Source organism: Peromyscus maniculatus, chromosome 4, assembly GCF_049852395.1.
Source record: "Peromyscus maniculatus bairdii isolate BWxNUB_F1_BW_parent chromosome 4, HU_Pman_BW_mat_3.1, whole genome shotgun sequence".
Taxonomy (NCBI): Eukaryota; Metazoa; Chordata; class Mammalia; order Rodentia; family Cricetidae; genus Peromyscus; species Peromyscus maniculatus.
This window is the reverse complement of record NC_134855.1, coordinates 82477031-82497655: the sequence shown is the minus strand read 5'-3', so window position 1 is coordinate 82497655 and position 20625 is coordinate 82477031. Positions and strand designations below refer to the sequence as shown.

At 38.5% G+C, this 20625-nt stretch overlaps 1 protein-coding gene across 9 annotated transcripts in view; it reads right to left on the bottom strand.

Annotated features, from left to right (window-relative positions):
- Positions 1 to 20625, bottom strand: part of Dcdc1 (doublecortin domain containing 1) — a 404056-nt gene that overhangs the window by 308269 nt on the left and 75162 nt on the right. For 7 of the 9 annotated variants that reach the window (XM_076570234.1, XM_076570233.1, XM_042275867.2 and 4 more), the window contains exons 6-7: positions 17190 to 17283; positions 348 to 514 (exon numbers count right to left, since the gene is read on the bottom strand). In XM_076570234.1, the coding sequence (XP_076426349.1) occupies positions 348 to 514; positions 17190 to 17283 (261 nt within the window). The remainder of the gene's footprint in view (positions 1 to 347; positions 515 to 17189; positions 17284 to 20625) is intronic. The other 2 variants (XM_076570235.1, XM_076570236.1) reach the window with 1 other exon arrangement.

Here is a 20625-nt window from a genome sequence, read left to right as displayed (position 1 = left end):
AGGGTTCTAAGCCTTCAGATGAGTGGGGATCCATTCATTTCCTTCCATAGTGTAACTGACTCTAGAATTTCCACATAAAGATCTGCTTTTGCTTTACAGAGTAAGTAGCGAGAAGAGATGAGACGTATGACATCCCATACCAAAAGACGGACACAATTAGCCCCCTTATCCCAGGCTTCAAGAGTCCAGAAGCATTCTGGCTCTCTTACAGGCACTGAGCTCACAAAATGCAAGTCACAGGTCTTTTGTAACACATTGCCAATCATTGAATCTATAGAACCAAATCCATCTGGAAAAATATATATATATATATATAATAAGGTAGTTTTTGAAGAAGGATGACTCACCTGCTTGTAATAATTTTTTGCAGACTTTAATCGTTGATACAAGGCCCCAAGAACTCCTTGGATGTACATCTTAGCACCCGAGGGGCTGAAACCTTCTCCCTTAGAGACCCAAAGTGGTCCCCGCAAAGGTGTGATGGAATTTTGCAGGCATTTTTCAAGCAGAGGAACTATTGAAGAGAAGAATGGGAAAATTCCTTTGACCCAACTGAGACACACTGCCTGGAATGCAGCCTCAAGACCACAGCTAACTCTTAACGTCTATTATTTATGTCTGACCTGGGTTAAGTCTTAGAGAGGCAATTCCTGCATTACCAGTGGCCACCATGAAGGATGTATTTATATTGCGACACCCCCCATGCAAGTCTCATAAGCTTTGTGAGCACACCTGAATAGTTCTGAAGTGTGCCTAACTAGCTGCACGGAGTGTCATGGTGTGCACTGATTGCCTTATCTTCTCATTTATCACAGATGAGTTGGAACCAGCCTTGCCGAAAGCTACTTGCATTGTCCTGATAAAACTGTAAGATCCATGTTGTTTCTGTATATAGCTTCCTATAGAGGAATTTCTGTGCCCAAAATATCGCATCTAGAAATTATTCATAAAATATAATCCTCACCTTTATAAGCCTTCCTATCCCAGGCCTGTCATTGACATTCGTTAAAGTAACCCATGAAACAGGGTGAAGGCTGTTTAAATATAAGAGGGGAGAATGTTAAGCAAAGATTTTCTCATACCTTTGTGTTTCCAAGTACCCAGAATATATAAGCTAGTGGTAGATTTAGGAATGGTATCCCAGCAGGACTTTTTTTTTTTTAACATATGAAGGTATTTACTTACGGGCCTGTAATGTAACATCCATGTGAACTTGACAGACATGTTTATACACTTTTTCACATGATTAGCTCATAAAGTCTGTGTAGTGTAAAACACTCAAATGACATGGCAGCTAGCTAATATTTTTCCTCTGAAAATCTAGAAATAAATAACAAAATCTTAGGCCCAGAAAAAAATATATATCACATTTATTTAATATGGTCTTTACTTAAATGTGTATACATATATATGTGTATATATCAAAGATAAACATGTAAAAGAGATATAGATCCTGGCTATATTATTCTTACATAGACTTCTGCTAGAAAAATGAATTAAGTAGATCACAAGCAAAGAAAGTAGGTCTGTGCCCCTGGTTATGTTATATGTTGCATATTTTATACAGAGAGGCCCAGCATTGCTATGCAGAAACTGAATTACAATTAAGCTCAGCTGAGCTAGTGAGAGGCTGAGTTATGCAAATGGCCTTTGCTACTGGTGTTTAAATCTTACTCTTAGTTAAGAAATCATGCATTTTAGGACACTGTGTTCTCCAGCTCCCTATCAAAGCACAACTTAAAATTCTAGTGTGTTCGTTGCTTTGATAAATATTGGAGACAAAGCTTTTAAGATTTTCTCCTGCTGTCATGAAAATCAAAATGTATAACATAGTGACTTTGCAGATGTATGTGTGAAATCCGGTCATCCAGTTTGAGAAACTAACTCCTAAAATGCTATCGGGCCTATTCTTCAACACTCACAGCAACTACTTTTCTCTATAGGTTTAAAGTAAATAGGCGTCTTACAGACACACACACACACACACACACACACACACACACACACACACCCCTAAAACATAGTACTACCATAAAAGGAAAAGTAAGAGAGAAATACGACTTACAGTCTTCAATCTTTCAAAATCAAAATGGATAAGACAAGTCAATTTTGATATCAGTTTTGCATAACTAAACAGTTTGGAACCATCAGCATTTCAGCTTGCTAACACAATACCACAGGTTGCTATGTATTTCATTTTGATTTATACAGCTTTAACTATATACTCACTCTATCCAGTGCACTTTCTAAACACTGAAAAGCATTAGTTATAGTAGTTAATGTAGCCGTTAATCTTTTTAAGTTAGATAAATCAGGAAGCAAGGTGATAAATTTATATGATTTAGATGCTAGAGTTAATCTCAACTTTAAATCTGAGAAAATTCTGTGATGTTCATCAGTCTTATTCATCTATACCCATCACAAAATAATTTTCAGGCTCTTTATGCCAGCCCAACAGATTTCAAAAGAGCATTTCCTACATTTTTCTAGCACAAAATGACTGTTTTCCGAGTTTGTAATCTTCATAACAATTTAAGAAAATGTATAACTTGGGGGGGGGGTGGAATTAGATTTCAATGTATAGCAAAGTGCCAGAACTGATATTGAGTAGAAAATTGCTCCCATGTGCCACATGATTTACGTAATTAGGAAAACTATGGAAACCAGAAACAGTAAAGCAAAGAAAGAGGTATTCACAAGCAGGTTGTATAAGGAACTTCAGAATCTGCTCTGAACTTGTTGAATAATCTGTTCAGTATTCCAGCCTCTCCCTGCTGGAAGCAGGTCCTCATTATAACCAGGAGAGCACTAATAAAGGTTAGCCTCTGAACTAGGGATTAGAAGGCTCTTTCTTTGGGGACGCTTCAAACTAGTAACTTTGATGATCCTGAAAAGGGAGATGAAGCGCAATCCAAGAACAAACAGTGTTTCCACTAAGCAGGGAGGTACAGAGAACAGAAGAAAACGATAGTCTAAATACTCGGGAAAGAAGTGTGAAGCAGCCTGTCTGCTGTGTTGAAAATAAAATGTATTCAGCACAAGCAAGAACAATCCACGACAGTGGGAGAGATGAGTCAGCCTAAGATGCAGCTTTGTAACGTAAAAGAATAATTGATTTGTTGACAGTTACTTGAGTTTTCAACACAGACCATAGGTTTTTAACATGGGCATGGCTGACTTTTTACTGTAGTTTAGTGCTCATAAAAGATCGAATTTGTTTAGCTGGTTGTTGGTTTCAGTTTTGCTGTTGTTGTTGTTGTTGTTGCTGCTGCTGCTGCTGCTGCTGCTGCTGCTGCTGCTGCTGCTGCTGCTGCTATATAAGACAAAGTATGACCAGGTAGCTTTGACTTGCCTGCAATTCCCATGGTAGACCAGGTTGGCCTCAAACTTCTGTTAACTCTCCTGCTTCTGCCTTCTGAATATTGGCACTACAAGTGTGAGCCACCACACTTGGCTTCATAAGCGCTCTCTTTTTGTTTGCTTGTTTGTTTTTTATTCTCCTCTCATCCATTGCATCCTGACCACAGATTCTCATCTCTCCACTCCAATCCCTCATAAGAGTTCTTAACCCATGGTTTCCTTCTTCTATGTAGAATTATTCCTTTTTCTGTTTCTATAGAAAAACTGTACCCTGTCCCATAAATATGTGCAAGAAATTAGGAAAATTATTTAGAAAGGTCAAGCGATATGCTTAAGCCTTGAAGAGGAGCATGAACTGCATGTTGACAGAACAAACTCCAGGATTTCATTTCCTGTGTCCTTCCAAACCATATACTTTCTTCAAAGAGTTGCCTAGAAATATTGCCCCTCGAAAGAAGCCTGCCTTATGGATGGTTAGTGTTGGTGTACAAGGCTACATACATGCATTCCTTCACACATGGAAGGCCTTTATCTCAGCTCTTCTACCAACTTCCTACTTACTTGGTGGAGACAAGAACTTTTCCTTTCAGGGTTTTCATTAAGCAAGCCCTCAACCCTGTATGTTAAAGAGCTTTAAAAGTCCAGCATTCCTTAAATTCATATATATATATATATGAATTTATTTATATATATATAGTCATAAGCTGGGATCATTTCTACCACTTGAAAAATGTAATATGGATAGTTGCTTTGAATACATTTTCTTAAATCACAGATTCTGTATTTCAGGTAAAATTAAAATTAGTCTAACAATTTTGGTGGGTTTACATTTCAGCCAGAGTACATGTAACTAGAAAAAAGAAGTACTGCCCAGAACAAGCCTAGCTGCCTATGGAGAAACTTCTATCTGTAGATAGGGAGGCAGCAAGCTGTAAGATTTTAACATTTGCCTCCTTGTCTCAGGTTACCAATTCAAGTAGATTGAAAATTAAAATTAATTTAATAATATAATATTTGTATAATTTTAATAGTTTAATAATATTTAATATTTAAGTCTTTAATAATGATTTAATAATCTCAATAGGTAAGATTGAGGATGGTGGGTGAAAATGGAACATTTAACCAAAGTGAATGATGTGAAAGGTCAAATGCCTGTAACTCCTGTTTGGTATCTGCAGTGTTTCTTCCCTGATCTTTCTGCCAATCAATATACTCTCATCCTTCAAGGACCATCTCCCATGTTATTTATTTAGAAAGAGTTGCCTCTTCCTTGACATTTTCTACAGTGTTCCTGTTCTTCTAGTAGTGTTAGTCCTTAACTTCTCCCTTCCCATTGCCTTCCTCCACTAGATCTCAAATCCTTTGGACTTTGAGGTCACAGTGTTCTGTTTGGATAGTTTATCTTTTCTCAACAAATAATAACTGCATAGGTTTATGGGTTAAACTATGACATGTAAATTGTGGAATAGACAGATATCATGCTGATTACTGCATTAGGTCATGGTGTCTTTTAGTTTGGTAAAAGAAGTGCTTTGTGTGTGCTGTGGAAGGCCATTTATAGATGGTCTTAGACCATGAATGCAGGAATACTGAATCACTCAGAACCTGTAACTTCCTACAGCCTGCTAAAAACTTGACAGATAAGTATGACCATAAACGGATTTCTCAAAGCATACTTGAGTCATGCACAATGATTTTAATTGTCTTTATAATATTACTTTGAGAATAACAGAGAAAATCAACATTATGTTAAAAATCATGAGACTTAGCAACAAAGTGTTAACTAGCCACAAGGTGAGAGGTTGGTATGATTTAAAGTCCTTGGAGGAGCATCATGAAGCTGCCCCCATCATAAAGCATGCAGGGAAAAGCACACACTGAACTTTAATTAGCAGGAACAAGGAAAGGCAGTTTCCTTAGTGGCCTCTAAACACACTTGAGTTCACGTGTTAATATACAAACAAACATCTTGGACTTCAGGACAATCTCACATTAAAACAATCTTGTCACTGTTAATAAGTTTGAATGGTCCTGATTATACCAAAGACAGCAGTACTTAACAAGGAGCCAAAATCCCTCTCAAGAGCAAGCACAAAAATCATGAAATTTGTCAGTGAGACAGACTAGGATGCTCTGTCAAGACTTATAGCTGGGGGATACACATACCTCTCCTAAAACAACATTTTACATTAATAGAAGCTCTTTGAATCATACTATGAAAAGCTTTTGAAATTAATTTATGCTCAATCAGCTTAGGAAATAACCAAAGGCTTTAACATCCTGCTTCCAATTTAACATTAAGATCCATGCCAATTAAATATATAAAATTATAATTTTCAAAATATTTCAGTTTTCACATTTATCACAGTGCATGTTTCTACAGAAGCAAAGAACTGCCCAGAGCACAATTAATTGTAAAGAAACGTCTCTATGCTTTGTGATATAAGTTGCAAGCCTCAAACTGCTCACCAGGAGCAAGATATTATTTAGAAATTTTAAAACATTGGAAAATTCCCCACTAATACAGATGGAAGATTTTAAAATGAAGTTGACCTATCTAAAAAAAGACTCCTTGAACAAAACAAACTTGGTTCTTGAGAGATTCCCAGCTCTCACTGCCTCCCAGGCCAGGAAGTATACTTACAAAATCTGTTCTAGTGTCAAGGGATATTCAAGGTGTGTGTGTGTGTGTGTGTGTGTGTGTGTGTGTGTGTGTGTGTGTGTGTGTATTAATGCTCTTTCCATGGATTTAGATAATAGTTGGAAAACCCCTTCTGGGAAGACTGAATGATGGTGAAGATGCTGTCTCCTGTGTTGTTTCATCTATACCAATGAGTTCCCATTCGAACAACAGCTGCTGTGTACTTCTGTTTACGTGCTATATGTCATATCTCATTGTCCCTACGGTACTTATGAGAAAGAATTTAGTAGTCGTTTTCTTAAATACCAATGCCTACCCAAGTTTGGAATTTTTTCCCACTGAACAAAATGACAAGCAGGCAGTTGTTATAGTTAAAGCCATCATTCACAGCTCTTTTAGTTTTCAGTGATCCCATTAAACTGACGGCATATTGCCTGTGGGGGCTGTAGAGGCAGAATACTTCTGTAAGAGACATTGATTTGTATGATAGGATCAAACAAAATAGGCTGTGCCAGAGGAGAAGATGTCTTGGGTCGTATTGGCTTTATCCGAGTCAAATTTGATTTAGGTGTTATGCCCTTTACCGGACACCTGGTTATTTTAATTGCTGATACATGGACGAGAGTTAGACCACTGGGACTTAGGAAGTACAACATTTTAGAAAGTCTTCTCTGGTTCGAAAATGCAGCCTGAGTCATGCCTTTTCTTAAACTGAACGAAGTAGCTGTGCATTAAATATGCTGGCACATCTTCTGCTTGAGCAAGTGGACCGAAATGGTGTGAATTGTTAATGCCTTGCTGCATTGGTTCACGGCTTGTGACTGATCATTTGTAACTATATCTACTCCTTGTTCCATGAAATCAAGTATGGAGTAATGGGTTCATCAGATTTTGGGGTTAAATTGAGAGTGAAGAGGTACTGTGTGTGGAAATAAGAGTTGCCATGTTCAGGGCTGGCCTTGTAACAGCATGGAATCTAAAGGCGATATTCAAAACCACTCCACTCATCATACGCTGACTGATTCTGAATAGGGCCCATTTGCAGGGGACATTTGGTAGTTTTCCAATACGCTTTATGCCTCTTTCTGCTTCCACCACCATGCACATCTTTTTTTCATACACCCCCAGTAGCACATTGGTAGCCCAGGTCAGCACACACAATTCATTTATTTAAATGACTTGATTTATACAAATAGAAATAAGCTGGGATTCTGTTGTCTGAATCTTGCCTTTCCCCTCAACAAAAATAATTGTGTGTGTCATTGAAAATGCAAGTTTTTTTTGTGAATTCAAATTCTTGGACATCTAAAAAGATTGGAGTTTTAGTATTGATGTAAAATAATTGAATTGGTATGTACAAAACTGAAGAATACTTAAGAAATATTGAGAATTAATTATATTTGTCTACTTTTATTAGCAGTGCTCTATATCAATATGCAAAGTTGAATATATATATATGGCATGCTTTTTGTAAACTTTAAGGCTCTGTATACAATTTTAAATGACTTTGTAAATTTTTTGAAGTATACTATATAAAACTCAATAAATTAATGCAACAAAACCTGGGAGTAATAACCTTTCAAAGTGTCCTAGTTACTTTTCCCCAAAAGTTTAACTCAAACATTGTTTTGACCCCAATTAAACTTTGACCCAAAAATAAAAGAAATAATAGAAAACATAGCTAGACCTAGACAGAAAATTAAGTACACAAAGTAATTACATTCATAGTTAATATACAAAGACAAGTTAATCATAAGATACCTTGAAGTTCTACTGTTATAACAGTCATGTGAGCACAAATCTCAAAAATGTAATCTGTCTTTTTATTTTTTTTTCTTTTAAGTGTAAAAAGTGATAATAATGACAGCTAGAAGAACTCAGGGAGATATAGGAGTCACTTCATGTCAATAAAGCAGTTTTGTCCCCTTGAAATGAAACGGTAAGTCACCAAACAATTTACATTTAAATTCTTTACTTAGGATGTGACTTACATTTGTTACAACGTATTTTAAATTCAACAAACTAGAGAAGTTACAATAGTTATCATAGAGGACTCTTTTTTGAAACTTTTTTTTCCTTGTTTGGTTCAAAACAGCAGAATCTTCTATAGCAAACATTTCACATACTTTGTTGGCTGTTTTTTTCTCTCCTGAAAACTCCTGGGAGAACACAAGTCTTTTCTGAGTCCTAGTCTTTTAAAGGGAGTAACAGTTAGGCTATTTTCTACACTAGAAGTTATGTTTATTACAACATTTTCCTAATGAACTTTGAGGATGAGGAAGGAGTCATTAGAATCAGATTAATAGTTTTAGTCTTAGAGTTCGACAGCTAAGAAACAAGAAACAAAGCCATTCGGGGAGATGAGGGAGGACACAGACTTAGTAGGACATGAAATATTGTTCATCCCAACAAAAGCTAGAAGTGATGACCACATCTTAATGAAGACATAAGAAAGTCCAGGTTTTAAAGATGTCAAAGGGACTTTTCTAACAGAAACCAGAGTCTACATGTAGATTTGATTGCTTTGTGAATGCTCACAGCACACTACACAGTTGTGTAGCCTCATAATGAAATGACCATGGTGATGGTCCCGTAAGTACCCAACTGTCACCAACAGGCTTTTGGACAATATTCTCAATACTGTAAATTAGCAGTGAACATACATATCAATGATTACTAGCACCCTCAATTTTTTCATCTAAACAGTGTGAGCAGCCCAAGTCTGATGCCTAGAAGTCACTGGGAGACATTGAAGATATTTCTAGGGAACCCTGAAGCCAAAGCAAAGTCACAATGAGGACAGATTAGGGTTACACCTTCCTGAGTCGCATCTCCTAGCCCACAATGGCTCTTGACTGGCTGGCCGCCTTAACCCACGCCAGTGTTTTCACTGGACACATTTACAGGCTTGTGATTACTGCCAACACTGGTATCCATTTTCAGCAAGAGACCCAACTTTTTTATTTCAAAAAAAATTTAAAGTAAAGACAAATGAGAAAACTATATAAGAATCCAAGAGAGGCAAATGCTTAATCATAAAAATGTTTATCCATAAGCACTTGTCTTTGTTGTACATAGCTGTGTGTGAGCCGGGTTTAGTACCATCCTCTTGTATTATAAAACACTTTGTCATTGTGGTTTTGATATATACCAAAATGATTAATGACTATGGAAGCTGAACATCTTTTCTGTGCTTATTGCCAAGTGTATATCTTCTCTATGGAAATGTCTACTCAGGTTCTTTGCCCATTTTTCTAATTAGGTTGTCTTTTTGAAATTGAGCATAAGACTTTTTCATATATTCTCAATATTAAACACATTAGATGTGATTTGAAAATATTTTATTCCATTATAAAGATTGTCTTTTCATTTTATGGATAATATCCTTTAATTCACAAAAATGTCTCAATTCAATGAAGTCAAATTTGTGAGTTTTTCTGTTATTGCTCATGCTTTGGATTTAATGTCTAGAAATCTGTTGCCAAGTTCAAGATCATGAAGATTTGTTCCTACATTGGCTTCTAAGAGTTTAACAGTTTCAAGTCCTGGATTTTTTTTATTTATTTTGAGATAATTTTTGTAGATAGGAAATTTGATTTGATCTTCAATCTTTGCATGTGGAAACCTAGCTGACTCAGCACAGGGCTGAAGAAAATACTTGTCTCTGGTGAAAATCTTAACATCTCTGTCACAAGGCAAGTGACCACACACTACAGATGTGCTAGGCTATTTCTAGACTCTAAATTCAATTCCATTTATCTCTACATCTATTCTCACACCAGTACCATACTTTTAATTACTGTATTACAGTTAATATATTTAAAATTTTGAAAGTAAGTACAATTTGCAAAGTTTGTAAGGTTAAGGGCACATTTCTACATCAGACTGCCGCAACAGAAGACCATAATCTTCAACAGTACCTATGCTGACCTCACCTTTAACCAGCTGCTATGAACTCAGGAATGTTTTACAAAATTCAAGAAAGCTTTATACTTTTGGGACCAAGTTTGTCAGGAGCTCTAGAAATAATATAAGTGATTCTGAGTAGCAAACAACAACAAAATGAAAGACAGACTTATGGAGTGGAGGGGTTACAGTGTGGCCTCTCACAGATGGCACTTTAATATGTAGGAGCTCTGTGCTTTGTGGGTTTGTTTGTTTGCTTGCTCTTTAATATCAGAAGTAAGCTAGCAGTTTATGGAGTATGTCATGGATATAAAGTTTATAGTTATATTTTTTCCTGAAAGTCTGATTTTTCAACTTTATAGTTGAAAACTATAAAGCAAAAACTATGTAGAATTTGAGCTTGAAATATCACAACTAAATGTGGCTGGGATTGTTTCCAACAACCCTGGCTTTCAAAAAAATATACCAAACTGGGGTTGGATCAAGTTTTGTTTTTTCCAGGTGTGCAGTGGACAGTTTGACCTTCTAGCTCCTCATGATTGGTTTACTGTGCAGGCTACTGATGCTTGCTCTTAAATCATGCATTGAACTTTTAAAACTTGAAACAAGACTGAGGATAACATAATCATTTCAGGTCTATTAGATAGTGGAAAATAGTCTCTGCTAGCACTTTAAAGAATGATGCCAGGCAACTTCTACATATACTGTAGAGATGGCTTGTCTTTAAATTAAGGGCATCAGTTCCGAGACCAGCTAGGCAGCCTAGATCTGCTGACCAGAATTCTAAATTATTCATTATTGTGGTGGTTTGAATAGGTATGGTCCACATAGACTCATGTGTGAATGCTTGGCCCATAGGAATAGCACTGATAGGAGGTGTGGCCTTGTTGGAGGAAGTATGTCACTGTGGAGATGGGCTTTGAGGTCTCCTATATTCTCAAGCCACAGCCAGTGTGACAGTTCACTTCCTGTTGCCTGTGGATCAAGATGTAGAACTCTCAGCTCCTTCTCCAGCATCATGTCTGCCTATACACCACCATGTTTCCCACTGTAATGATAATGTACTAAACTTCTGAAACTCTAAGCCAGCTCCAACTAAATGTTTTCCTTCATAAAAGTTTCAGTGGTCATGGTGTCTCTTCACAGCAACAAAACCCTACCTAAGGCAATTACGTTATTTTTTGTTGTAGCTGCTATTTGTTTTGAGACAGGGCTGGTCTGGAGCTGTCTATGTGGACCAGGATGACCTCAGGCTTACAAAGATCTGCCTGCCTCTGCCTTGCAAGTGCTAAAATTAAATGTATCGTGTTAAACTGAATGATCGGCCAAAGCAGAAATGTGGAAAATCTGGTGTTACATTCCTGCAGCTGGTTCACAAGCATTTAAAATAAGCTACAGCAATCCAACTTGACTCTGAATTTATTTATCACAAACTTATCATGATTTTACATCACATAAACCCAAAGTGTGGCTCATGTATAAATGGGAGACTTATTCTAAAAAGAACATTCTATCTTCTTCAGTTAAGAAAAGGACTCTCTATTGTGTGGAACAATTTGAAGATTATTGGAATTAGCTCTTCTTTGAAATTCTGGAAGAATTCTGCATTGAAACCATCTGGTCCTGAACTTTTTTTTGGTTGGGAGACTTTTAATGACTATTTCTATTTCCTTAGGGATTATTAGCCTATTTAAATAGTTTATCTGGTTTTTATTTAACTTTGGTATGTGGTACCTATCCAGAAAATTGTCCATTTCTTTTAGATTTTCCAACTTTGTGGAGTACAGGTTTTTGAAGTATGACCTGATGATTCTCTGAATTTCCTGAGATCCATGGTTGGATCCCAGGTGGAGCTCCAAGAGTGCAATCAATGAGAGAGAGGAGGGATTCTATGAGCAAGGGACATAGAGACCATGACTAGGAAAAAGTACAGAGACAACTAGCCAAACTGGTGGAAATGCATGAACTGTAGACCAATAGCTGAGGAGCCCTCATGGTACTGGATTAACCCTCTGGATAAGCAAGACAGTTGTTTAGCTTGAACTGTATAGGGAGTCCCCAGGCAGTGGGACCGGGACCTGTCACTAGTGCATGAGCTGGCATTTTGGAACCCAGTGCCTATGGTGAGACACTTTGCACAGCCTTGGTGCAGAGAGGAGGGGCTTGATCCTGCCTCAACTGAATGTACCAGGCTTTGCTGACTCCCCATGGGAGACCTTGCCTTGGAGGAGGTGGGAATGGAGAGTGGGTTGAGGGGGGAAGCTGGGGGGCAGGAGGAGGGAGGACAGGGGAATCTGTGGTTGGTATGAAAAATGAATAGAAAATCTCTTAATAAAAAATTATTTTAAAAAAAGAAAGAAATATATTCTCTTCATGTCTCTCACTATGAGAGACACCACACAAAAAATAACTCAAGACCTAAGTTAAAATAGTGCAAGCATGGAGCAGGAAGGCAAGGGAAAGAGAAGAAGGGATGTAACTGCAGCAGAGAAGGCTAACTCCAAACTCTTCTGGAAAGAACAGGTATATGAAACACTGCATTGAAAGGTACCAGATCAAAATACTAACTCAAGCCGGACACACTGAACAGCTGAGGAGATGCCACGCTTTAGGAGGAGAAGGCGTTGATGTCGGTCCTCATCAAGGCCTTAGAGAACATGAGACTGGAAACATGAATAGTAGTTTCAGTTTAAAACTCGACCTGAAGTTATTATGCCTGACGTGATTGTGACTATAAGCAGTGACCCATGCCAATGAAGTGGATTCCTTAAGGGTGACTATAAGGAGGTATGGTGGTATTCTATTTGTACTGAAATGTGATTTTAATTGTATGTTAATAAATAAAGTTGCCCGGGGGTCAGAGCTATTAGAGCCATAGAAAGAGTGTGGCGGTGGTGGCACACGCCTTTAATCCCATAGATCTCTGTGTGTTCAGGGATATAGCCAGCATTGGAGACATACACCTTTAAGACCTAGAGGGCTGTACTTACAGGCAGTGATGAGGCAGTCACGTTTTTTGGGTTTACAACCAATGAGAAGGCAGAACAAAAAGACTATGAAAAGACATACACACAGGAAGTAGCTCTCTTTCGGAGAGCTTAGGACCACCACAGGAGGAAGGGTGAGATTTTAGCTCTGAGCTCTGACCTCTCAGCTTTCTCTTTTACATTGGTTCTGTGTTTCTTATTTAATAAGACGGTTGGTTACATCTACAAGGAGGAACCCATGCCCCTGAAGTGGGTTCCTTGAGTTTTAACGATTCCCTAGGCAGAGTTCCATGTGGCAGTTGCTAAAACATACTTGTGAAAATGGTGTTTCTGAAACAAACTGGGCACTTTGCCACCAGACAAGAACCACTCTGAGTTCAGCATGGGTCTAGAATTAGTGACCAAGATGAAAATGAGCATTAAGATGTGAGGAACTGCTGTGGGATGTTCTGTAGGTCCTGTGGGAGCCCATTCTCAGGTTCTTTGTGGCGTTACCCAGCAGGTCCGTATAGAGGATGATTAGGACCATGGGCCTGAGTGCAGGTGTTTGAGATGGTCTGCACTTGGCTGTGCTGGGGGATGGTCTGTATGTCAAGTTGTTCTGATTGATCAATAAATAAAACCTGATCGGCCGTGGCTAGGCAGGAAAGATAGGTGGGACTAACAGAGAGGAGATATAAAAGGACAGAAAGGCAGAAGGAGACGCTGCAGCCGCTGCCATGACCAGCAGCATGTGAAGACGCCAGTAAGCCACCAGCCACATGGCAAGGTATAGATGTATGGAAATGGATCAATTTAAGATAAAAGCACAGTTAGCAAGATAAGGACAGTTAGCAAGAAGCCTGCCACGGCCATATAGTTTGCAAGCAATATAAGTGTCTGTGTTTATTTGGCTGGGTCTGAGTGGCTGTGGGACTGGTGGGTGACAGAGGTTTGTCCTGACTGTGGGCAAGGCAGGAAAACTCAAGCTACAAGGAACATTTCACAAAAAAGAACAGAGCCTCAACCACACTGGAGTGCCCACCCAGGCAAACCTCCAGACGTTGCAAGCACAGGGCACTGTCAGTGCCCTCTTGGAGAATAATTATTTTGATAGTGATAATGATAAAAACTAGTCTTATACAATGCTGATTTAAGGACTTTATGTATAATTTACATAATCCCTAAAATAACCTATGAAAATATTTACTGTAATCCATTTTACAAATAAGGAAATTGATCTCAAAGAAGCTAATTAACCATCCACTGTTTAATAGAAATGCTTTCTATCAGTTTATAAAGTATATAAACTATATAGAAACAGTTTACTTATATAAGCTGGATTTTAAATTCATACTGAAGACACTTCACCATACTCTGTCCAGTTGTTTGAGACAGGAGCCAGTGTACACCAGTCCATTTTCTTCTGGGGACACTGTATACTTATCAAGCCATAAACCATGATTTAACAAGAAGAGCTTCCCCAGGTACATCTCAGGCCACAGACTCTGACCAGCTACATAGACTGACGGTCAACTTGGCAAAACAGACAGAAAGAATATTTCTTCACCTCTGCACTCTTTTATTTAGAGTGTTCCATGTTCCTGGGGTCTGAATTGTGTCAATTGTTGGGTCCTAGAAATGTAATCTTGGATGAAATGTCCATTTTCTTGTATTAGGTGTGTTCTGAATGTGATGGGTGTGGTACTGATGTTCTAATTATTTTGTTTGGTGGCATAATAAGGGCCTGAAAAGGTTGGTGTAGACCTAAATCGACTTCTTAGAGCCTAAATGATGGCACCCATTCCATGCTATGGGATGGTCTGTATGTCAAATCTGTTGCTCTGATTGGTCAATAAATAAAACACTGATTGGCCAGTGGCCAGGCAGGAAGTATAGGCAGGACTAACAGAGAGGAGAATTAAGGAAACAGGAAGGGAAAGGGAGTCACTGCCAGCCACCGTCATGACAAGCAGCATGTGAAGATGCTGGCAAGCCACGAGCCACGTGGTAAGATATAGACTTATAGAAATGGATTAATTTATGATACAAGAACAGTTAACAAGAAGCCTGCCAAGGCCATACAGTTTGTAAGCAATATAAGTCTCTGTGTTTACTTGGTTGGGTCTGAGTGGCTGTGGGACTGGCGGGTGACAAAGATTTGTCCTGACTGTGGGCAAGGCAGGAAAACTCTAGCTACAATTCCAGGAACCCAGAAACTGGCTCCTGGAGGAATTCCAGTGGAAATCCAGCATCAGGAGACATCTCGATGGTACTGCAGCAACTGAAAATGAAGAACTTCACATTCTTTGTGCCTTAACTTCAGGAGTTGAAAGTTCTACTGAATTTCATTCACAAAGGTAAATTGAGCCTGGAATCCACTTCTGCCTTGACTTGAATGGTTTAGATTCTTTTGGAATTTTTACCTTTAAATTCTAATCTTTGGACAAAAAGTTGATGTTTGTGTTCCCTATGTAAAATCCTGGGCACTGCACGATGTGCCTGTAATCCCACTGCTGGAGAGGTGGAGCAGGCGGGCCATGGGCCTTGCTGGCTACAGTCTAGGTTACTGAGTTCCAGGTGAAATGACAGACACTGCTTCAAAACCTAACACAGAGAGGACCCGAGGAAGACACCCAAAGCTGACCGCCTGTCTACACACATATATGCACTTACACACGTACATGACCATGTGCATAAATAGACACACAAATAAATAGTCACACCATAGTTATTTTGGACATTGTCATTGGATATGGGATAGAAAATGGAATAAGCAGTGAGCATTCTGTTGGCCACAGAATAGCCTTGGAGTTGCTTAATTGATACACTCTTCTGACTCACTGAAGTAAGTTCGACACTACCCACCATGGTCTAGAATGGTCTTCAAGAAAGCACAGTTAGTTAAAAAAGACACCCCCATAAAGGTCCTAAGAGACTGGTGGCCTTGCTCTTGAAAGGAAGAGCGGCTTTTCTGATTTATCAAAATGTATTAATTTTCTAGAGTAGTTAAGATACAAAAAAGTTGGACAAATGTGCTCATTTCTCATAACACGGGAGGGATGTTTGAAAGTAGACATAATTCTATAACAGAAGTAGGAGGCAGGAAAAGAATTACCTGTTGCTTTTAGCCACTAGTACAACTGCTAATCTGTGCTTTTGAGAGAAACCTGCTGTGAACTTAACATTAGACCTTATTAGATGACTTTCTGATGTGATACAAAGTCAACAACAACAAAAAAGCCAGAGGAAATCAAGAGCATTAGTATTTATTTATTTAAACTAGAAGTTATCTTTTACATAAAAATTGACCATTCCTAAGTCAAGGTTCGTAAGATAATCAACAGAAAATTAGGGACTCTAGTCAGTGAATGCACAACATCACAATAACAAAGAAAAACAATTCTTAGAACCTAATATTAAGTGACGAGGAGTGCTAAAGGCTGGAAGTTCCTCCAATTGGATTAGTCTCTTCAAGTATTTTAAGTCCAGTGTTAGTAGCCACATAAGCTGATTTCAGCTGACATAAGCTTTTCTAAGTATGCAAAAACACAGAGTGAGGCATGCATTAAAATGTGTTAATAGCACACACATTTCTGGGACCCATGAAGCATGAGGCATGCATCTGAACGCCTCTGGCAGCCACGAGGCAGCAGTGTCTGTTACTACTTCACTATGTGGGTCAGTAAATCTTTTCTTTTGAGATCATGTCCAGACTAGCGGTCAAACTTGTGTGCCTCCTGCCTCAGCCTGCCTGAGTGCTGTAGAGAAGCAATGTTGTTGTGCCGCATGTGGAAAGAAAATAAATCCAAATTTCTAAATATAAATCTTTCCTCTTAACCAAGTTAAAATAACCTGAATAACCTCTGGAGATTGGCCTCACCCTTTTGCTCCCCTCCATCCCTCCTCCCCCTCTCCCCCTTTTCTCTGGGAATTGAACCCATAGCCTTGCACAGCCAAGTACTCTGCCACTGAGCCATACCCTGAGGCCTAATAATTTCTCTTAGATGTTGGCTCCCAGATATGTCAATGATTGTTTATTTACTATGATTCACTAAATGTTAAATGTTCAACTTTAAAAATAACTCAAACTTGTGGCAAAAAAAAAAAATGATTCTTACAACCCTGGTGCCCCTTGAAAGGTATTTTCACACAGTGAATGTTACACACAGTGTCCCTTTGTATAAGAATACCATGTTTATTCATGTTACAATTAAATTATTGATTTTTCTTTTCTATAAAAGGCTTAAAGGGAAAAATTCTATAAATTTCTTTCAAAATCGTATCACAGGAGTTACAAAATATTTGTCACTTACCTTCTGAAATATCTTCAATTTTTCTACCATTCATATCATAAATATATCTGGCCCGTGAGTCTAGGTTCATTTTCATTGTGCAGGCATCTAAAACCTATACAGAATAAAATAATTTATTATATTAAGCTCTAGTTAAACCAAATATACATTTAAATGATTTCTATACAGTTGTTACAATTACACTGAAAAATAAAATTTGTTGATTTCTAAAATATGAAGTGGAAAAGGAATTTAAATTGTTGATTTTTAAAAGTACACAGAAGTATTTTAAAAGAATGAAAGAAAGGATGAAGAAAGGGAGGAATGAAGGGAGAGAAGTAGGGAGGCAGGATGGGAAAGAAAAGGGGGGAGGTAGGGCATGCAGCCGACAGTAGACTGCTTAGCTACTATTTGATAGACAGCTGCGCATTCAAGCTCCAAGGGATGTTCACATTATTCTTGATGCCTTCTATGCTCACCACTTATTTATTCTACCGTGAGAAGATACTACTTCTCTTATCTGTCACATTCTTTCTAGAATCTTATTCAAACTCACCATCTTTCCTCACTGCAGTCGCTCTTCCTTGTTCACATTTGTCACAAAAGTCTATATCTGAGTGGATCTTGCTGTCCTTGTCATATACGTACTGAGAAGCCTCGTGCCACGGAAGAAAGTCACAAAACTGAACATACCGGTATGATTACAGTCCTCAGCATCTTCCTTGGTCCATAAGCACTGCTCAGTCACTACAGTTTCATTTCTTTGTCCATATGTCTCTCACTTTGCACAGTGTATGCTTCTCCTGTCACCCATCTGTTATTTCCACCAAGCTTCCTTTTTTCCATCCTCTTCCACTGGGTTGTATGAACTACATAGAGAAAAGACTGAGCCTCTTCTTCATCTTGCCAAAGCTACAAGCCTACTTCCTTAGCCACTGTCTTTCTCTCTCGATTGTATTATATATAGTGAGAGGAGTCCCTCTTATGTAATGCAAGCATGCTTTCAACAGCATTTGTTCTTGGCATTTTAAGCAGTAAGAATTATCCACCAGTTCTCTGTCCAGTATTTGCAGCTGTTCTTTTCTCACTGGTGTTGCTCATCGTTGTCTTTACTGTGCTCCTGTGCTCCACGTGTCTCTGGAGCCATCCCTCCCCCTGCACAGGGGTGTTGCAGGGAGCTGCCTATGGCCTCTCTTCACATCCCCTCTTCTCTCACTCATTCTCAAGCCGTTCTTTCTAGCTTTCATTTTACCAAGTATAGCTTTCTCAAAGATTTACACCCCTCCTCCCTGGGCCAGGTGGCGGTGGTGCACACCTAAAATCCCAACACTTGGGAGGCAGAGGCAGGAGGGTCTCTGTGAGTCCAAGTCCAGCCTGGTCTAAAAAATGAATTCCAGAACAGCCAGAGCTGTTACACAGAGAAACCTGAGATGTTACACAGAGAAACCCTGTCTTGCAAAAACAAAATAAGAAAGAGAGAGAGAGAGAGAGAGAGAGAGAGAGAGAGAGAGAGAGAGAGAGAGAAGGAAGGAAGGAAGGAAGGAAGGAAGGAAGGAAGGAAGGAAGGAAGGAAGGAAGGAAGGAAGGAAGGAAGGAAAGAAAAGAAGAAAAAAGATTACGGATGAGGATAAAGATGTTTCTTAACTCTCACTTATTTGAATTATGAGCATCATTTGATTGCTTTCTCTTCCTAAACACTATTTCTTCTGCTCCTTTCTATAGGCTTGTGAATCTTGTCTTCACAACAGTCTTTCATGATAAGCCCTAGGCCTTGCTCTTTCTGACTCTACTTTTTCTCCTAAGGCTTTCTTAAGACAGAGCCATGAAATTTCATCTTCCCTTTGTATACTGCCAACTCCCAAACAGATATACTCATCCTGAGACTGTCCATGTAATATCTACTCAATATTGCTGCCTGTGTGAAATGGGCTCCAGGGTCACCATATCCCATACTGAAAACTATTCATCCTTCTTCAAGACTAGTGCTCTAGAATCCCATGCTCTAGGGAAAGGAAAGTGTCTACCCAGAGTTAAAGCTGTCCTCACAATCCAGGACATTTTGTTGTTCCTCATGTCACACATCCATGCCATCACAAGGCTTGTCATTTCTCATCTTCTAAAGATCATACAAGTCCATATAGATGTTCCATGTTAACTCACACACCCTTTGCTAGGACCCTTACAATAGTTAGCTAACAGTTGCCTGCCTCTATTCTGATGCACTCAATTCATTCTCTACCAAACATTAAACTCATCTATTTAAAATCATTAGCCTGGTTACCCTCTGTTACTTTCCTAACTCAAATCCTCTAAATGACTTTTCAGGGCTTTCAGATGACAAGGAAGAAAAAGTCTGCAAGCTTCTCTCTAAGTCACACTCCCTCATCCCATGCTGCTGTAGTCTAAACACAAAGTACCACGCATGGGGACTTGTTTGCTAACTGATGTGTTTCTGAGGCTTTGCTCTAATTTATTCATCCCTTGATGGACTCCCAAAATGGTTAATTCGAGGTGGAGCTTGGTTGGAAGAAACACATTACTGGGGACATGTGCTTGGGGCTGTATCTATTCCCTTTCTGTATTTGCTTCCTTCAGTTTTCCATTTGTATTAGAAAAATACATTCCTGACAACTCCCATGTCAATACATTCATCTTCAACTATCTGCTAAGCTTTAAGCTATCTAATACCTACTCAGTATTTCTCCCGCCACATGCTCCCAGCAGCATGCTGTTCTGCCTGACTGTGGGGCCAGCAATAACAACAGACTATGAACTAAAACAACACTTCCTCTGTTTTATGTCACAGTGATGCAGCCTGACTGGCATGACACTAACCTTTCTACTCCCAAAATGCATCTTGCTCACTGTGCCCTGGAGCCTTTTCCTATGCTGTGTTCACTGATGGAGTGCTTCCCACCACCAGTCCGTTGTTTCTCATCTCAGAAGCTTTCCCTGCACCATCTGTCTACATTTAAGCATTATTTTTACAAATGTCTTTGTCTATCTCCAGACTAAAAGCATGAGGACAGCATGTGGCTACCTTTGTTCATCACTATATCCTGGGTACTTGGTAGACTTAAGTAGTCTTAAAAATATTTTGGGTTAACAAATGAATTCAGTTTAATATATGTTATTCCTAATTTAACTCATTTTATTCTTAATCTTATATTTTATAAACATTCTAATAAATGCTGTTTATAACATTGTTAACAATTTTATAAAATTATACTATAGTTAAAGGGTAATTCCAGAAGAATTTTTTTCAAAATTCTTTTTTGAAAAAACTAATTCTTTTTTATTTTTATTTTATTTTATTTTATTTTTCTTTATTAAGAAATGGGGGAAGGGGAGGGGGCAGGAAGGGAGAGAACAAGGGAATCTGTGGCTATTATGTAGAACTGAATAGTATTGTAAAATAAAAAATAATAAAATAAAAAAAAAGAAATTTTCTACTCAC